Raw genomic sequence first — 20,004 nt, 5'->3', positions numbered from 1 at the left:
CCCGTCTCCTGCCGTAAAGCGCGGCGGCAGCGGCTGGGCGGCGGCGTCGCGCGGCGCTCGGCGCGCTTTGCGGCGGGCCCGGCGGCGCGGGGCGGCGGCGGCAGCGGTGGCGGGGCGGGCGGCGGCCGAGGGCGGCGAGCGCGGCTGCCGCAGGCGGAGCGCGGCCGGCGGGGTGAGCGGGGACGGGGCCGCTGACACCCTCGGCGCGGCCGCCGCGGGGAGGAGCGCGGGCCCCACCGCCGGGCCCCGCCGCCTCCCGGGCTCCCCCTCCCCTCCTCTCCCCACTCTCTCCCCTCCCGGGCTCCCCGGGACGCTCCTCCGCCTCTCCTCACCGATTCCCCTGGGTCTCTTCCTCTCCTCCCCGGTTCCCCCCGGTCCTTCCCTCCCCGGTTCGCTCGGGTTTTGCCCTCCCCGGTCTCCCCTCCCCTCTTCTCTCTTTCTGTCTCCTTCTCTCCTCTCCCCCTCGCCGGTTGCCCCCGGTATCTCCTCCTCCCCTACCTCCATTTCTATCCTCAGATCTCTCCTTTATCTCCCCGCTTCCCCTGGTCTCTCCCTCCTCTCCCCTCTCTGGCTTCCCGGTCTCTTCCCCCCCCCCCCCACCCCGTTACCCCGTGTCTCCCCCCCCCCCCCCCCCCCCCCCCGCCTCTCCCCCTCCTCCCGTTCCCGGTTTCCCCCGTCCCCTCCCCTGTTGACCCCGGCCTCTCCCCTCCTCCCGTCCCCTCCCCGGTCGCCCCGGTCTCTCCGTCCCCTCCGCGGGCTCTCCCCGCGCGGCTAACGGGGCGGGCGGGCGCGGGGCCCCGGGGCTGCGGGGCCGTGAGGGGCGCGGGGAGGGGGGAGGCCGGGAAGGGGTTTTCCTTTGTCTTCTCCGGCCGGCAGCGCCGCCTCGGCGAGGGAGGCGGAAGGTACCGGGGTCGCCGCTTTGTTTCTCTCCCGGTGCGGCTGCAGCGGTCGCCGTTGCCGCGTCTCTCGGCGGCTCCGTCCTCCCGGAGCGTCTGGCTGCTGCCCTCCCGCTTTCCCGTGTTGTAGCTGGTTTCAGTGTGATGGGAACTCGGGGGAAACGCTGCCTGGGTTTCCCTCCTCTGTGCCGTTCGCTAAATTTAACCGATTTAGGGAGTATTTCGCTTGAAACGTGGGAGCTCCCGATAGCGATAAAATGCTTTCCGTGGTATCTTTTAGCTTTTTCCTGCTCGGAGGCAGAAAATTAAATGCGTGCTAGAACCCCCTAGGCTTTGTTTTGAGCGTGTTATCTCAAATGCATGCAAGATACGTTCATTTAATGCAGTAAAACCTGTGGTGAGCTGTCCAGGATGGCTTTTGGGACAGAGTTTTCCACCCGTTACGTATATATTTTTGATAGGAATGGTTGGACTCGATGATCCGGTGGGTCTCTTCCAACCTGGTTATTCTGTGATTCTATATTCATATAGATGTGTATTAGTAATGAGCAAAGCCTTTTTTATACAGATGTCTGTGGTAACGTGACATTTTTATGAGCAATGCGAGCTATTATTAACGAGATTCTCAAGGTCCTGTTGCACAGAGATGGTTTGTTCGTAGCGGTGGAGATGCTTTGCGTGTCTCGGTCTTGTGAGCTAGCAGCCACCTGGCAGAGGAGATGTCTAAGAGACATGTTCTTAAGTAAAACAGCCCTGTGTGCGGTAGGATTATCTGTGTTGGTGAGCGTGGAGATCTAGAAAGAAGTTTGTGTTTTGGAGCCTGACATTTAGGAGTTATATGGAAGCAGTTCTTTCACCGAGTTTTCATGATGTTGTGTTTTGCGCCTTCCTCGGTTATTAGAGGAGAAGAATAGTTTTGGAGGCTGCATTTAGAATGTCCAGCTCTTAGTTGTACAAGTGCACACCAGTGTCTGCATATGATTGAGAGCCGCAGCGCACACCTCGGATAATGCCCGTGGAGAAGTCTGTGTGCAGCCTGAGGGCTCCCCAAATCTTTATTCCACGGTGAGATTGGACTTAGGGTACGTTTGGATCCTCAGGAGAACCAGGATTATCAATTCCGCTTGTCCCTTCTGCCTGCCTTTCACAACGCAGACCTTGTGTTTTCCGGCAGCCTCCCCGTGCGCACGTGCCTGCTGTTGGCCATTCGATCCTGTAGCTCTCAGATAAGAGTTGGAGGCAGTGCCAAAAGCCACAGCCTGGCTATTCTGGTGATGAACTGTCTGCTAATAAAGCACAACATTTCTCTGGGTCTTTGTGTTATGAAAGCGTTCACAATACCGAATAGGAAAGCAGTCTGCCTGGGGTTTGATTGAAGACTAAATTGAATTAAATAGAAGGAATCGTTTTGCCATAATGTGGTTCTGTGTGTTCTACATGGAATTCTTGGAAAAAAATCAGCCTTGAAGACTGCTTAGAAATTCTTTGGTGAACCTGTATGTCTGGGTACTTAATATTGCTTGTTTACGGGGATAAAAATCTCCTCTGAAGGCTGATGGAGGTACATCGTTATCAGAGAGTCTGTTAAATGTTTCTTGGCCTTGAACGCCGTTTTCTTATTGATATTACAGAATGCGGAATAACCCCATGCAAAGTTTCACTGCTTTCTGGTTTTTCTCTCGGGTCAGATATTGTTTCTGCTTACTCCCCGCTCTGCCTGGTGAATCATCCCCTTGGAAGTGGCTGTGAAATCTGTAATGTGTATTCAGGAGCATTACAGAAATGTGTTTTTACTGCAAAAATGACAAACGTCTAGCATTCTGTGTTGAAAATTACTTTGTAGAGTTTCTGCTGGGCTAAAAAAAGTTACCTCCTGTTTCTTGCTTTTTTTCTCTGTCGCTGGAATTATTCAGTTTATTCTTTGATTTTATTCTGTAATTCTATCTACTCTCAATTTTCTTCCCTCTCTCTTTACTTTCTCTTGTCTTCCAGTTTGGGCTGTACTAACACCATTGCTGGTTTGCTCCTCTCGGAGCGTTGCCTTCTCCCAGTACCTGTTCTTGGCTGTCAGACACCATGAGGAGGCTGGCGTTCCGAGGTGCTGGTTGTACTCTGGTAAATCTGGTAAATTCTTGATTGTTTGTGCACGGTCCCTTCCGTTCCTCTGCCTTAGGCTCTTGATTTTCTTTATCTTAGCTCTTAATTGTTCCTACTTGTTCATCTCATTTGTGTGCTTGAAATTAATTCTGTCTCTAATGTCAATGCTCTAACGCAGTGATGTCGTGCTCCCGTACCTTGGAAATCAGCTGGATGCTTCCTAGGAGAAACTTCTCCATTTGGTAGGGAAGTGGTTGTAGGCTGTGGTAGTTGAATCTCTTCTATCTTCACCCTTTGAGACAGCTGCCAATAAAGATATTTTTATGATGCTGTCTCTGGAAATTGGGAAAGAGCCACCACCTTTTTCGTTAATCACCACAGTTATCGGATGGTGGTTATTCTTCTGTCCCTGTGCTGATAAGTAGAAAACTGTGGCTTTTTCTCACTTCTTGATGACTGCCGTTGATCTGACACCTAGTGTGGGAATGATAGGCCCAGATGTCTTTTTTTTTGGCTTGAATCTAAGACCATTCAGTAGCCATTTGAGTTTTTGTTTTCTTTGTGGTTTAGATTTTTTTGTTTGTTTGGTTGGTTTTTTAATTGGATGTGGAATGACATGGTTTTATACCAGAACTGAGCACTCATCTCTGTACAACTATTTCCTTTAGTTCAGCTCTTTGTACGGCTCTTTCCGGTGGTTCTTGCTTAGTTATCATGCATGGGATGAGGTATCAAATGTAAAATAGCTTAAGAACATACCCTAGTGAGATCTGCTAAATTCATCATCATCACTGTGAGCCTTGGGCTTCCTGACATTGCTGTTATCAGTGGCTATAGAACTGTAGGACCATTTTGATTTCCCTTTACTCCTGCCAGTTTTCAAGTAGCCAGTGTTTAGATGCGTGGCCTACCTGAGCTGTGGTGTGTCACCAACGTGTGACTTGTCCTGAAGCACTGCCGGCTTCAGTTAGCTCTCACCAGAGTATGGATGCAGTGCCATGAGTTTAAGAACATCTCTCTTCATTATAGAAGAAGTTGGATTCCATGGGTTCCAAGAGGCGAAGAGCTACCTCGCCTTCCAGCAGCGTCAGCGGAGGAGACTTTGAGGACGGCCACCACTCCACGAACATCCCAGGCCCAAGCAGGAAGAGGAGGAGACTTTCCAATCTCCCAACAGTAGATCCTGTTAGTATCTTATTTTTCACAACTTTATTCTCTTGGGGATACTATCCCTGTCTGGGAAGTGCTGGGTTGTGAAATGGGTGATCATAAGTAGCGCACACGCCGGCCCTGGATCTGCTGCTGCAGTGGCTAAGCTTTGTTTAGGATTTTGTTCAGCTTTAGCTTGTTCTCATCTCCCCAGTTTCATCTTTTTCTTTTCCATTTTCCTTTTGCTGCTTTTCTTATCTTCACTGATGATTTTAGTGGCTGGAAGGATGTTGGAGAAGGAGCTGAAATCATAACGTGCAGCAGTTGAGAGCTGTGTCTGAATAGCAAATGCAGAGATAAGTGGGGAATGGCACAGGCAGTGATTGCTGAAGTGTGCAGTGTCTCTGTTGGGGCTTTCAGCTAGCAGTCTGATTTTAATTAATTGCAGGGCAGAAGAACCCCTGCTGTTGTTTTAGATGGCTGTAACTCAGAGAATTGTGCTGAATTAATTCACATTTTGGGTGGTTTACTCAGAATTAGCCCAGAAAGAAAGCTCCCTATGTTAAAGAAAAATAGATCAAACTCTGCAGTACATGGCCCGCTTGGCAGGTATTGCACTAACGTGCGACGTTCACCGGTTGCTTCCTGCTTCTGCGGTGGAACACGCTGTGAACTGGCAGCTTGACTTTCCCATTGTAAGCAGGCTTTGATTTGTTACCTTAAGATGGTCTCCTTTTTCATTTCTTCATTGTTCTTGTGTTTTAGATTGCTGTTTGCCATGAGCTCTACAACACCATCAGAGACTACAAAGATGAACAGGGCAGGCTCCTTTGTGAGCTTTTCATTAGGGCACCTAAGCGAAGGTAAGACCGTAGTTGTGGTTAAACCGTGAACCTGAGATTTAAGCAGGGAGTAAGTGCATATTGAAGGATACCTCAGCATTAATAGCTGTGAAAAATTTAAGCTGAATTCGCCCTAGTGTTTGATCTGAATATTTGATGTAATTATTCAGTGGGAAGGGCTAACATTGGTGCCCTTTTCAGTCAAAGAAGAATACACTGAATTAATTTAAATGTTTCTTGTGACACCTGCCTAAAACATCTCTGCCTTTGACTTATAAAATGTTCCACATGAGTGGTGGAATATAGTAGTAAGGGCATATCTAGGGAAGGCTACTAGAAGTGACCCTGGAAAGTACAGTGGATAAAGTAAGAGACTGAATTTATCTTAAAATTCAGGATGATAACAGAAGATGTAATAAAGTAAACCTACTAATAGACCACTGTCCAGATCTTTTAGCTCTAACAAAAATGTATTAGGACTTCTTTTGTTGTATTTCATCATAGAAACGTACAGACTTTAGTGCTGTGGGTTTTGTTTTACTGCTTGGAATATAATGTCCTTTTTTGTCTCTGCAACAGAAATCAGCCAGATTATTATGAAGTGGTTTCTCAGCCGATTGATTTAATGAAAATCCAGCAAAAGCTGAAGATGGAGGAATATGATGATGTGAACGTACTGACTGCTGATTTTCAGCTGCTCTTTAACAATGCAAAGGCTTACTATAAGGTGAGGAAAATGGATATAAAGGCTCAAATTCATTGTAGAAGTGGTAGAGATATATTCAAATTCTTCTTTGCTTTGGCCAAAGAACTTTTCAGTTTAGCGTTTTTTATTGGTAGGAGAAGAGCACACGTTACAGGTTGACTGTATCTTTAAGACATTCATTCTTCCAAACTGGGTTCCTGTTTTATTTTAGATGTTAATGGTTTTTATTCCAATTACCATAAGAAAATGGGGAAAAAGTTGGACTAATCTCATTTAGTAGAAGGCCATGTTAAATAAATGAATGGAGTAAAGTGAATAAATGAAGTGAAATTGTATGTAGTGACTGAGATGATACAGCAAACCTAAAACTGCTAATAATACCTCTCATATATCTTGGACTTCAGAGATGATCCACATGATTGCATTCTGAATAACTGAACCAGTGTAACCAGGTCGCGTTCAGAAAAGCAGTGTTTATTTTGCTGCCATTTGTGTGTTTGGCTTTTTGAAGAACAATCAGATATATGGATTAATGCATTTGCACGTTCCAGTTACAGCAGAAAAAGTACTTATATTGCCAAATTCATTGTGTACTCCTGAAGCTCTGCAAGGCCTGTTAATGTGAGCCTTGTCACGGTTTCTACGTGAGAGAGAAGGGCTTGATGGCAGGAAAGAATGGTTAGTTTTACAAAATCTGTGTTGCCTTTGCCTGTAGAATAGTGGCTTCAAAATTATGCCTGTATTGTAAAAATCTTGCACATAGAATAGAAATAGGTGACTATCCTTCCAGGGTGCAGGCGTTTCCAGAGAAAGTGAGAATTGTGAGCTGAAGGTACGGCACACAAACATAATCTAGTCTTTTACCTTACCCACACAGTTCCAATGATGCATAGGAAGCAGGGACGGCTGATTCACTGTCAAGGTCGTTGTTGTAGCAGGTGTTTTGTTGGCAGTGCCAGATTAGAGTGGAAACCTTTGGGTTTTTAGTATTGCGGTTAAGTCTTACACTTCTGATCATCCTGCATTAACATAGAAGGAAGGTGACTAGTGGAGCAGAATACCCTTTAAATCTGTTCCTCATAATTAACACCTCGTTTAACATCTTGAGAATATTTAGGCCTAATAAGGTAAGCTTAGCTGTAATTCTCATGTTGCTTTCTCATTTGCATCACAAGCTGTCAGAGGTTGAGAGAGTGAAATAAGAGCGTAATCAGCAATAATAAGGTGGCACATCTGCAGGAATACCTGAAGTAGAGGTTAAGTGATGGGGGAAGAAGAATACGAAAGAGTGGAAAAGCAGTCATTTCTTCTGGGTAATGTTCTTAAATACTAACATTAATTGGCACATGGCTTGTCTGCCACTACCAATTCTGTATGTACAAAGCTTAATTTACTGACTAATACTTCTAGCTCTGCCTAAAAATGTACCCCGGTGGTAGCGCATCATCCAATTCTTTGGAATCCCACAGTTACAGTTATGGAAGAGTGTAAATGATTTCAGGGTTTGCAAAGATATTGGCACATTTCTTGGCATTGTTCTTCAGTAGAAATTAATTTTCAAGTACCACGCAGTGGCAGCAGAACCAGCTGAAATCATATTTCTGGCATGGATGTTTAGTCTCTTTGAAATATCAGTAGTGTTAGGCTGCAACAAAACTTAATGGTTTCTCCAGATGGATATTAGGCTTGTCCAAGCCTCAGCCCAAGGAATTTTGTTACTAAAGACTTAGATTCTTCAGAGGGATAGAAGTTGTTTTCTGGTGCTTCTTGTGCTTCTTAACATCTCTGTTGAAGAACGACTAAAATGGGAATTTCCCAGGTTTTCTATTTTTTATTTAATGGGTTTTAATGCCTTTCGACTATTAACTTACCAATTTCCTCCAGATAACGAACAATCTGAATTTTGAGTAGAATGTTTGATTTGTTTTTGCAGCCTGATTCTCCTGAATATAAAGCTGCCTGCAAGTTATGGGAGTTGTATTTGCGCACAAAAAATGAATTTGTTCAAAAAGGTGATGCTGAGGAGGAAGACGAAGATGAGGAAGGACATGACAATCAAGGGGCAAATTCTGAATTAGTAAGTGTGGGCGTAAGGGCTGTGGCTGTGTGTGTCAGCTGGCTCTGAGAGGGAGACTGGCCTCCAGAGGTGAAAAAGCATTAAATCTTTTCATTTTAGTTAATAATTTCACAGCATCAGGTGTGTGTTTCACACACGACATGTGCTTGATATCGAGCCCACATGTTTGATGCAAACAAACTTCATGTCTAATGACATCATTTTCCAATGTGTCCCCCACTCAGTGCAGCTGTTCCTGGGGTGTTTTTTAAGCCAGATATGATAAGATCAGGCCTGCCTGTTTTTTGTGTTGTTGAGATGCATGTTTTCATTAGTGTTGGCAACCAAGTCTATTCTAACATTGTGTAATGTATTAAATTAATGTTTTCTCATGTACTTTACCCACATGCACAAACAATTTTGTTTTCAAAAGTTGCGTCCGTGTTTTGTGGCTGATTTTTTTTCTGTCTTTGAAAAGTGAATCTGTATACTTCAGTGCAACTTGAAGCACTCCACTGCAGCTGCTCTTGAAACTTCTTGTGTTTCTTTTCTTGTATTAGTCATCTCCAGCTTACCTGAAAGAAATTCTTGAACAGCTTCTTGAAGCTGTAGCTGTTGCCACAAACCCATCGGGACGCCTCATAAGTGAACTGTTCCAGAAACTTCCTTCTAAAGTGGTGAGTATTTTAGTAATGTCAGTTGTGTTCGGAGTTGGAAACCTGATCACTTGTGTCATATGCCTCCAGGGGCACGCTTGGGATGCAGTGCTTTGTTACAGTGGCAAAGTCCAGCTGTTTTTAGAGCTTCACTCCCTTCTTTGCTCCTACCCTCTCTTTCCTAGCCCTTCATTGCTGACTGGGGTTTGCCCTGTTCTGCATTTTTAGGTAATTGGGATTTTTAGGACAAGGTGTTTTAAATATGTCTGATTTTACTGTTCTGTTTCAAGTGTAAAAAGTTTAACCAGCAAAATAAGTATCCTGTAGACCATCACCATGTGTTTGGCTTTCAGATAGAACTGTTCTTTGTGCCATTTTATTGATGAACCCTTGTGTCTGTCTTAGGGTCTGACATGCCCCATTTGAAGCTTAGCGCCGTGTTTATGAAGCTTACACTCTTCTTACCTGCAGTTCATCTCGTAGCTCATTCTATAAGCTATTAGAACGTTAACTTTGTGACTGTTGATAGTAATATATAAATAATCTTTGTTTTCCAGCAATATCCAGATTATTACGCAATAATAAAGGAGCCCATAGATCTTAAAACTATTGCCCAAAGGATACAGGTACAGTACGAGCGTATTAATGTGTCACAGTATAGACTTGTTTAACAGTAGGAGTTCTGAAATTGTTAGAAGCCAAAGTTTATGGCGGTAGGAAAGGCGATGTGTTTTTCCTCTGCTGCTTAAAAATCTGCACACTTTGCTGATTTAATGTTCTGTCCTGGGTTAGCACTGCAGGAGTAGCTGTATTGAAGATCCAACATTGTAAACTGTGCTCTGCTGGCATTGAGCCTGGATGTCTTGGGTTCCTTGATGTTTAATGGTTTAAAGTAGTTCCTTGGCAAGTACAGCTAATGTAAAACATCAAGGTATTGAAGCTCAATTGTGCTTTATCATCACCTACTTTTGTTCCAATGCTATAAATAGATGTTTTGTACTGATGCATTTTTCATCTTCCTTCTCCAGTAATTTGAAATATTGTTCTGTTATTCTAGCATTTTGTATAATAGTGAGGGACAGCACATAGAGTAATTGAAGTAGCGGATAAAGGTAAAATAACATTTTGTCAGAACCCTTAAAAACAAAGATAATCTAATGTATTTTTTTAATCTTTTACTTAGCATTTGTAAGCTCTGTAAGGAGTTAGCACTTATGTTTATTACTTTGTTTTTTGGTGGCTTTTTCCGGATACATGTCCATTCTCGTTATAAATATATTCTTGTTTTTCTATAACGTTCCCTTTGTTCTATATGAATTCCCTTTGCTTTTCCCTACTGACTTAGCTCTCATGCTATCCAAAGGTTGCCACTGAACCCAGTTCTGTTTTTTGTTGTCTAGAATGGAACATACAAAAGCATTCACGCGATGGCCAAGGATATCGATCTTCTGGCAAAGAATGCCAAAACCTACAATGAGCCTGGATCCCAAGTATTCAAGGTTGGTTTGAGTTGCTCATACTTTGATTTGAGTTCAGGTTTTGTCTGCTAGGTTCTGTGCCGACTGATCTTTGAATGGGTCTCAGACTGTTTACATTTGTTAAAAAACAGCTGTTAGTACCTTTTTCTTGTCTGTATTGTTTTTAGTAGAATTGGGGTGCATGTTGTGGCTTTTTTTTTTTTTTCTCTGAGGTATGTGATTTTTTTTTTCCAATTAAATTTATCTCAGGATACAAGTTCCATGACTTCTTTGGAGGAAGGGAGGATCTCTGTGCTTGTGATTGAAATGGCTGCAATTGCAGGTTCAGCTGTAGTTACTCAGCTGTTATCTCTTTCCAGACTGCAGGAACTGTTCAGATTGCAAGCTTGTGATGAAAACTAAAGTCATGCTTCGTTTATGTTGTTTTTAAAGATCCTCTTCCTTTTAGTCGTATTTTTGTGACCAAATTGCTCCTGTTTTTATCATACTTAGTACCTAAAATGCTAGAGAACTAGGTGTCATGCCGCTGTTTCCGTGTACTCTGAAAGTAAGAGAATTCCAGTGCTAAATTATTCCTTTGTATGCTCTGTTTTTAAGGGCTTTGTAGTGAGAGAGACATTGTATGTGTGTAGCGTTACCGCGTAAGTGGTGCTTGGACTTTTCTAGTTGCGCTTCCATTTGAATTGTAGTAGTTTTGGTTCCTAGGGACATGGCTCACCCTTGGAACCTCACTCAAAACTTGTAATCTCCATTTTGTGAAGCGTAACTCTGAATATTGAGTCCACAGGTGAAGAATGAGAGACAGCAAGTGTTGTACAGCTCCATAATGGTGGTAACTTTTTGATTGCAAAGACACAGAAACTCATTTGCCTGTTTAGTTCAAAGTGGTATTTGTGTGTATTTGCAAATTGTAGAGTTTTTTTTTTTTTTAAAGCCTATGACAAAAAATGAGCTCAAAACTGTTCTGTGCAGATTTTACCTCCCACCGTGTATGTATATCAGGCCAATTTTGTTCTATGCTTCATTTTTGATGCAAAAATATTGAATCTCTAAATGTAAAAGCCCCTTCATTTTTGGTTTAGATTTTCAGATACCTGACTATAACATTCTTCACTTACACCATTAAACAAAAAAATTCTTTAACTTGACAGGATGCAAATGCGATTAAGAAAATCTTTAATATGAAAAAGGCTGAAATTGAACACAGCGAGTTGGCCAAGTCAAGTCTCCGGATGAGGTACTGCAAACAGAGTTCTTTTATGATCTCTTTTAAAAATCTCCATAGGCCTTCCCTTAATTTCTCTGTAGGGAATATAGTGGGAAATATTTGCTTGAATATGTAATTTATTGTTGTTTTAAAAGTTATACATTGTAAAATAATTTTTGGAAGGAAACTTTTAAGTACTTTGTGTGGTGAAATAGTTCTGTGACGTACTTGATTGTGATAACAACGGCAGTGGATTCTTGACTTAAGCTATGAGCAACTTCCACCATATGTGGTTATAAATTAATAATGGAAATGGAACAGTGAGGAACAAGGTGTGTTGTGCTTTGCTTTATGGAAAATGCTGAATCTTTTTGGACCTTGTTAGAAGGTGGAACATAAGGGCTCTCAGTTAATTAGGTAGGAGCAGAAACGCAGGAACAAGACGTCAGGCAGCAGATATTTAGAAGGAAGTCGATATTATGTAAACTCTTGTTTGAAAACCAATTTCTGTCCATGGAAAGAGGCACAGGACACAAGATCTGGACTCGCTGGTCAGTGAAGCATGGACTTGGTGTTGAAGGAGCAGGTGTAAAACACTGTTGATTGCTCTGTTTGTTTCATGGAATGATTTTATTTAGGAAATGGCATTTGCTTCCTGTGAAAGTCCAGGGTGTGCAGAGAAGCAATGCAGTCAATCTGGATTTGAAATACAATTAGATTTATTCTTGGATGAACTTTTTACTGATAAGTAACACTCAAGTAGTTTTAGATATTATTGGCCAGTATGAGAGGTGTCTCATATATAACGAAATAAAGCAACGTCTTGCAAGTCCTCCAAATTCTTTACGAGGTGGACTCTTTCTTTGTGTTTTTGAGCTGTTCACTGGTATTTGATGCTGGAAAATAGCATCTGTCTGCAAAGATGTGATACAACTGAAAATGCTCACACTCTCTGGCTTTGCTAAAAGGCAGCTTAAGTTTTGTTTGTTCTCTGAAAAACATGTAGATGATGTCGATACTGAAGCTATTGCCTGGGGTTATTATGTGTGAAAGAAATGGAAGTTGCCTGGCTGATGTTTACTGTTTGGTGCTTTGAGACATTCAGCATATACAGTGGTTTTTCTGGTTCATTTGCTCAGAATTAGCCTGTTTCCCATGTTTGGGTGAGTCATTGTTGGAGCATATGAAAACACAAAACCAGAAATACTCTTAGGGAGTAATTCTTGATACATATTTTAATAATTTTCCTTATTAAAAGTTTTTATAGTGCCAGATTCTGCAGTCACTGAATGTACATTTTTGTTTGCTTTGCAAACTAGAATTACATACAAGTGTTTTCTATTTAAATCGTGATTCTATTTTATGTTTCTCACTCTGTTGGCCATGGATGACGCTCAGGATGTAACAAGTGTGTGTCATGTTTAATTTTGAGGCTTAAAACTGTTTTTCTTCAAAATGAAGCTGTTTGCTTAAGAAGGGATGACAGATAAATCGCACTGATATTTGTTAGTTGAATTCCTCTCTTGCACTGCCAACCCATTTCTACTTCTCAGCTACCTTGTGTAGATGTTCTCTTCTGCACTGTTTGCAACAGACCTGCAAATCCTGCAGTAATCTGAATGTTGGAGCCACTGACAGCTCCCTTCTTTGTTTCTCTAACTTGACAAAAAATTGTAAAGCCTGTAGCAGGCGACAATAATATTGGGCTGAATGCAAAATATTTGACATGAGAGAAGCGTCATGAAACCCGAACCTTTCACCTGCTGTTCTGCATGTCACTGGTTGCTTTTTATTCAACCATTATTCTTTTTGTTTTGTTTCTTTCTGCTGCGTCTGCATCACAGAGTCATTGCTTGTTATTTATATTACTAACTGCTAACTTGTCTCAAAGAGGGGGCTCCTTTAGAAGCACAGAATCCTTTGGTTGGAAGAGACCTTTGGTCCAGCCGTACCTGTTCATTACTAAACCATCTCCCTGAGCACCTACCCATCTTTTAAATCCCTCCGAGGTGGTGACTCAACCACTTTACTACTGCTGATTTGGGTCAAATACCCCCATGAGTTCATTTAGAGTTAACCTACTGTGTTTTTCTTCTGAATTTACATGTTTTTCTTTGTCATTGGTGGGTCAGGCTCAAATTCATCATAACACTACTAACCTAAGTTCTACAGACACGTTGCCTTGGTGTCAGAAATCACGTTTTTCTGTCACAGAGTTCATCTCATCCCTTGTCCTACCACATCGCTCTCTGCTGGTGCATTTAGCTGTCCTCCCTTAAATAAACTGACAAAATAAAGTTGCTTGGCACTATGCACTGTCAAGTATTGATAACACACAATCGGATCTGTATGATCAGCTTTCTCTGGAAGCTAAGGGACATTGTGTTGGCTGCTTTCACGCTGTTGTAGGCTGAGCTCTGTGTGTAGTTGTTAATCCTTAATCTAAATGTTACCTTCCTCTGGCTTTATAAACCAAACTGATGTAATGCTGGGGCACTAAATGTATCGTAGTGTTACTTTTAGTTTTAAAGACTTTATTTCTATCTCTGAAGCTTTTGGCTGATCTGTTAAAGTAATTCTGTAAAAGCTTTGTCCTTGCTGCATCTTTTCTCGGGTCTAAGGTGGGCCTCTTTTTTTCCCCTTGCCTTGGCTTGTCTCCTCTGCCTTAAGGACTCCATCAAATTTGACTGCTTCCAAGCTGACAGGTCCTTCCTCACAGGGTAAAGGCAGTGTTGGTGATGAGAGGAATTCTAACAAATATTATCGGTAAGTAAATTGTGGACTTGGAGGAGAAGCTGGGTGTTTTCTTCTTTTATTTGAGAATGCTCTTCAATATTGACTCAAAGACTTTTGAGATTCAAATGTAGTTCAGTCAAATGTCTTTTGAGTATGATTTAATAAGTCACTTTGCTGTAATTACTCTTCCATGTTTGATTTTATATTTAACATTTCAAAACACATGTAATTAAATGCTCTGTGTGCAATTATTTCTGTAGAAATGTTCTGAGGAACAAAATGTTAAGCTTCATTACAAAATAAAGCAGGTGAAAAATAACATAGAAATGTGTTGTAAACCTAGAAAAATTGTATGTGCTGACTAAAAAGAAATATTAACTAGGACTAAATAATTAAGAGATGATGGAATCATAGAGTGGTTTGGGTTGGAAGGGACCATAAAGGTCTTTGTGAGACCATAGCCAGCATGGATACAGCTTTACTCTACCTAGAAAGCAGAGGAAGCTGCCTCGCGTACAGGCATCTGTGTGCTGAAAATGCCTGGTAGAATGGGAGAAGATGGCATAGATAGCTTACAGTGTGCTGAATTCCTTCATGGAGATAAATCCCTATAAAACAAGATCAAATAATGGAGTTATTAATTGGGAGGGACTCTTATCATCCCCGTTCTCCTCAATAATTCAAATACTCAGATATTCCGAACAGGACAGAAAATGGATAGCTTGAGCTCTAGCTGTGGTTGTGCGTCCAGTGTTTCGGGTTGATGCACCGCCTCTTAAAATAGGCAAACTCATGGGTCGTTAACATTTTCTATTGTAAAGCACTGCACTTTTTTATTAATTGTGTCTGTACTCTTGGTGATATAGGCAACTGTCATGAGCTTTACTTGTTCACTTATACACCCTGGATGGCTGTTAATAGTCAACTTGTGAACCCCTCCTTTTTTTGTTAATTCTGAATACTTTTTTTTCTTTTTTATAGTAACAAAAGATCAGCCCAAGGGGATCGTTTATCAGCAATAACCATGGCTTTGCAATATGGATCAGAAAGTGAGGAGGATGCGGCTTTGGCTGGTAGGAACTGGAATGCAGTTGATTGGTTGATTTTATTTTCTGTAGTTCAGATTTTTGGATTAAACAAAACCGTAGAGCTCTTGATGTACTCAAATATCTTTCTCTATTGCAAAAACATTTTGCAGTGTTTCCAGACTCAGTTTATAATCCTGTTAAATGCAATCCGTTCCCTCTAAGTATGAATTTAGAAGTGTACAGGTGATCAGGACAGGGGAGGCTGAACTTGCTCGTGTGTTTTTTGAATTTCATGTGTAGGTTTCCAAGTATACTCACCCAAGCTTTGGGAAACTGCTGCTTGTTTATATTCCTTCTAATATGAAACAGAAGAGAAGACACTGGGTGCTACTTGCAGTAAAAGTTTTACATTGCTGTAAGAGAAATCTCTCTTACACTCGGTCACGCTGGCTTGTTCTCTCTTGTGCTCTTGGATCTTCTAAGAATCTGTTGAGCTTTATAGTTATATCCTCAGATATATATATCTATATATATGAGGATAGATAAATGTTAAGGCTTAATTTAGAAATATCTGGTTTAACTCAGCCGTGAGATCCTGCATGAAGGTTTATGTTAAAACACAAGCAGATAAAGAGGTGTCTCTTCCTACAGCATCCTTAGGGTCACAGACAGTATGCTTTAGTGTTATACTTTAAGTGTATATGCTGTAATTATATCTGGTATTTCAGTATTGGTCATAAATTGGTATAAGTTTTCTTTAAGTTAGCTTGTTTCGATAGCCACATTCTCAGTAACTTCCTTGTGTCCATCTCAGAGCAGGGTTTTGAAATGTTTCTGTATGTGATCTGTTGTTTTATTTTTTTCTTTGCACTATTTCTGTATTGATGTGAAATGATGCGTCTTTTCAGTAAATATTTTCGGGGCATTTGTTTCACACCTGGTAAATGAACCATACTCGCCAGTGTTTCCTGGTGGCTGGATACGCTGTGGAATTTTTTGGCTCATTTTAGATCTCACTGTAAGCAAAATAATTTTTATTCCTGGTTTGCTCAAGGTTCAGCTAAGGCTTCAGAGCAGCTGTGTTCCAGGAGGCGTGAGCAGTATTTATTAGCTTGGTTCAGCGTGACCATTAGCTGCTATTTTTGCAAATTGTTGTTCTGTAAAAGCACACAGCTTTTTACAGCTTTGTGATTTAAAATCTTGAAGGTTCTTAACCACTTTGAGGTAACTATGGACATCACTGTCATTTTCATGGGGCCTTCTGTGGGCATCTTGAGGCTTTTGCCTTGCTGCTGTTGAAGCCCTCCTGTCTTTGTTGCTTTCACCCACGTCTTTAAAAGACGGACAGGTGAGCTGCTCAGGGATACAGTTCAGTAGTGGACAGGTACAGTTGGACTTGATCTCAAAGGTCTTTTCCAACTAAGCAATTCTATGATTCTATGATAAGAGGCAGTGCCATTTTTTTGGCAGACCTCTGTCACCCTAAAGATTTTCTGTCCCTCTAGCGTCCTACTTGGATATCCTTATGCTTTCAGTCACTGCATGAAAGGGTTTTTCATTCAAACCCTGTGTTTTCATTAGTTGCCCTGGTAGCTCATCTTTTTTCCTTCCTCTAACACTCATTAAAATAAATGAGAACTAGACTGTGTGACTTAACATTAAGAGAGCTTTCTCCATCTCGATATAGAGAACTAAATCTTTGTGAGCTTCTTGGATTGTAGCAATTGCCTAAGGAACGAACAACATCTGTTTCAACTTGGAGTTTATCCTCACAGTTTCAGAGGGTGTCATGGTGTGATGGAGCTTGTACATTTCCAGCTCAAATGCACTGGGATATGAGCAGCTTCTGCAGCTCCCTTGCTCGTCGTTATAAACTTGGAAAGGCAGGCATAGATGGTCATTAGGTCTTACTTACAGAGCTATTTTATTCATTATTATTTCATTTATAAATGTTTTGAGACCGAGTGCTGCTTTTGCATCCGACTTCAGACTCTGAGCATTTGTTGTTGTCTAGGTGCTTTGGGACCACAAAGGAGACTGTTTAAAGCAAATCACTTTGTAAAGACTACATTCAAATACTGTCCTCAATTTCTGCCTTAGCACTGAGTAAGAAGAGTACGTGTATATATGGTAATTGTATTTATATCTGATAATTAAGCTCAGTTCCAGTTGTAAATCAGGTGGCTTCCTCCTTTTGCACTGAAGTCAATTAAATATTCCATTATGAAGCTGTCCCTTCATTAGGAAATGCTCACTGTGGCATGGAATGAACAGCAGGGAATGCATTTCGTTTGGGACTGCTGAATGCCACGTATTTTGTGGTTACAGTTTACTGCACTTGTGTTTTTTTTTTTTTCCCCCTGCATCTGCTAACTGTACTTGTGGTAACTGCTGCATGAATCTGTTACACTGCCAACGAGTGCTTGGTGGGGATGTGGGACCTGGTGCTGCTGCATTTTTTAAAGAACCCTATAGACTTGTATTCGATTTTGTTCCATAGAAAACGTGGATTTTTCTGTATTCTGATCTGCATAATACATTCTTCTTGGGTTCTTAAGATAACAGCTTTCCTGTTAGGAGAACACTATTGTTTTCTGAATGTGTAAGGATATATAATATTTGACACGTTGCTTTTAAAGAACTTAGGCGTTTTAATGTTTATAGCCACATCACAATATTATGTGAACACTTCCTTTTAATCTCTGTTTAATTTACTTGGATTTTTACTTTAAGGAGTGCTTTGTGTCTACTTTTAATACAAAGGAAGTTTCTTATTTAGGATATGGAATGGCTTTGTTGCTGGCTGCCACATGTCAGGGGACACTGATATACTTGACTAGTTTCTTATTTTTTCTCTTTCATAAAAACAAGTTGTTCTGCTTTTTCTGTTTGATAGAACACTCGGAACCGAGCTGTTTAAGTAAATCATAGAATCATAGAATAACCAGGTTGGAAGAGACCCACCGAATCATCGAGTCCAAAGACAGGATTCTGCTGCGTGATCTATTTTGGAAACTGCTTTATCTGATAGCATTCTCATAGCTGTTAGCGTTTATCTCTGTGTTCAGGTTGATTTGTTAGGTACAGAAAAACATAATGCTACCTCCAGTCTTTTGTTTCTGCCTGAGTTATTGCAGCCCCTGCTTTGAAGGCTACCGTGTAGCGGATGCTGGGCCACTAAGTGATGCTGACTGGCGTACAGATACATGATTATGATAATTTTGAGTGTCTTTGTAACATGTTTGCACATCTACTGAAGCCTGCTTGTGTTTTAGCTGGCATCTAACTTGTCTGGTAGATCTCATATGTCCTACGCTCACATAGATCTGCAATGCCAGACTGCAGAGGAAAAATGCGAGTACTATGTTGTTATGCAGTCAGAACATCCCTTGGCTTTGTCATCGCTTCAATATGTCTTTACTGAACTTGGATAGAAAGCGTGAAACGTTGCCAGCCTCCAGTGAACAATAATGAAAATGCCAGCTGGAAGCTTGGCGCGAGTGGTAGAGAGCTGATTTCTGTGCAACTGAATTACTCAGCATGTCATCTGCCAGGCTTTCCTTCAAACTGTGACTCATAAGACGGGGGAAGAGGGTGAATAATTTAGTATGTGCAAAACCACACAGATTTTATGTTATGCCTGTCTATGAGGTACAAATGACACCACTTGTGTTACTGGGAAACCTGGAAGGGATGGACATTTATTGCTTCCTGTCCTGTATTCCCGCTGCCAACATTATTTCATTCCTGTTGTGTTTCTATTGCTCCTGTAGTGTTTCCCCTGCTTTTATCTGCGGTAAATCACAGAATCACAGAAAAACCAGGTTGGAAGAGACCCACCGGATCATCGAGTCCAACCATAAATATTAGTTCTTCATTACATTTCTTTTATTCACCCTAATCCTGAGGCATATGTGCTTCATAGAGAACTTTTCTAGTTATCTATTAACTTTGTGAATACTTTATTTTGAAATGTTTATGCGAATTATATAATAAATCTAAATTATTCCTTTCTTCTTCCTTTTGCTGCATATATTAGACATGCACCTTCAGGCTGTAGCATCAGGTTTTTTCAGCTAAGCTTTACAAGTTTTAAACTGACCTGTGTTTAACGTGGTCTGGAGGATTATAGATGTTTTGAAGTCATCTTTTTTGATATATGTGAAAAAATTCCTTTTTAATTGGCCATTTTGCTTAGCTGGCGAGTCACCTCTGAAAATTCCAGATGTGGTTTGCCAATTCATATTCTAGCAGCGAGCTCTTGTCCAACAGCAGAGTGGCAGTGGTGCAGTAGACAAATGTGTTTGGCACAAATATTGGTGTTGATGGTGTGATGGTTAATTAAGGACATAGGGTGAGTGGCTGAATAGTTCTGTTATGCAGTTTCAATGGACGAACGTTTCTCAGCACTCATAGGTGTCTGGGGTGTGTTAGCAGTGACAGAACTGAAGCCTGATCTGATAAGAGAGATTGCGATACCTTGATGAAGTGCGGTTTTTGTCAGCTTTAAGCTCATAAGATTTTTTTGTGATTTGTGATATCCTTTTCTGAGATATGAATCTGACTGCCAGAGAGTGGCTGAACACGCTCAGACTGCCTTTTCTTCTGGTTTTGATCTTTACCCATTCGAAAAGTCAACTGAAAGCCCACTCCGAGTTGTCCTGCTGAGTTTCCCATTTCTCCTTTCTCTCTGTGTAGCTGCTGCTCGTTATGAAGAAGGCGAATCTGAAGCCGAGAGCATTACTTCATTCATGGACACTTCTAATCCTCTTTACCAGCTTTATGATACAGTTAGAAGTTGCCGAAATAATCAAGGCCAGCTCATATCTGAACCCTTTTTCCACTTGCCCTCCAAGAAAAAATATCCTGATTATTATCAGCAAATTAAATCACCTATTTCATTGCAGCAGATCAGGTAAGAAAGCAAAATGCAAACTTCATTTGGTGGGAAATTATTTGAGGGTGTCTTTTGTTTCCAGAATCCTATCTTGTGATCAAGTTGTCGAGATTTTTTGAGAGGTGCATACAAAGCGCGTATCTTCTGTTCTTAGGTGGGGACGGAGATGTTAATTGTGCCAGTGAAAAGTTGAAGGTGTTGGAATAAAGCCCTGTAATGGCTTGGCAGTATTTTTGTGGAACTACAAGAATGAATT

At 41.4% G+C, this 20,004-nt stretch overlaps 1 protein-coding gene across 14 annotated transcripts in view; it reads left to right on the top strand.

Moving 5' to 3' along the window:
* Positions 1 to 29: 29 nt before the first annotated feature.
* Positions 30 to 20,004, top strand: part of PBRM1 (polybromo 1) — a 52,779-nt gene continuing 32,804 nt past the window's right edge. For 2 of the 14 annotated variants that reach the window (XM_069865824.1, XM_069865834.1), the window contains exons 1-13: positions 30 to 172; positions 2,889 to 3,020; positions 4,023 to 4,178; positions 4,908 to 5,005; positions 5,564 to 5,711; positions 7,624 to 7,767; positions 8,307 to 8,423; positions 8,960 to 9,028; positions 9,803 to 9,901; positions 11,032 to 11,117; positions 13,758 to 13,853; positions 14,805 to 14,896; positions 19,550 to 19,766. In XM_069865824.1, coding sequence (XP_069721925.1) covers positions 2,973 to 3,020; positions 4,023 to 4,178; positions 4,908 to 5,005; positions 5,564 to 5,711; positions 7,624 to 7,767; positions 8,307 to 8,423; positions 8,960 to 9,028; positions 9,803 to 9,901; positions 11,032 to 11,117; positions 13,758 to 13,853; positions 14,805 to 14,896; positions 19,550 to 19,766 — 1,370 coding nt within the window. In that variant the 5' untranslated portion in view covers positions 30 to 172; positions 2,889 to 2,972. The remainder of the gene's footprint in view (positions 173 to 2,888; positions 3,021 to 4,022; positions 4,179 to 4,907; positions 5,006 to 5,563; positions 5,712 to 7,623; positions 7,768 to 8,306; positions 8,424 to 8,959; positions 9,029 to 9,802; positions 9,902 to 11,031; positions 11,118 to 13,757; positions 13,854 to 14,804; positions 14,897 to 19,549; positions 19,767 to 20,004) is intronic. The other 12 variants (XM_069865837.1, XM_069865826.1, XM_069865836.1 and 9 more) reach the window with 10 other exon arrangements.

This window comes from Phaenicophaeus curvirostris, chromosome 11 (assembly GCF_032191515.1).
Source record: "Phaenicophaeus curvirostris isolate KB17595 chromosome 11, BPBGC_Pcur_1.0, whole genome shotgun sequence".
NCBI lineage: Eukaryota > Metazoa > Chordata > Aves > Cuculiformes > Cuculidae > Phaenicophaeus > Phaenicophaeus curvirostris.
The sequence above is the reverse complement of the archived record's forward strand: the minus strand, read 5'-3'. Positions and strand labels throughout refer to the sequence as shown.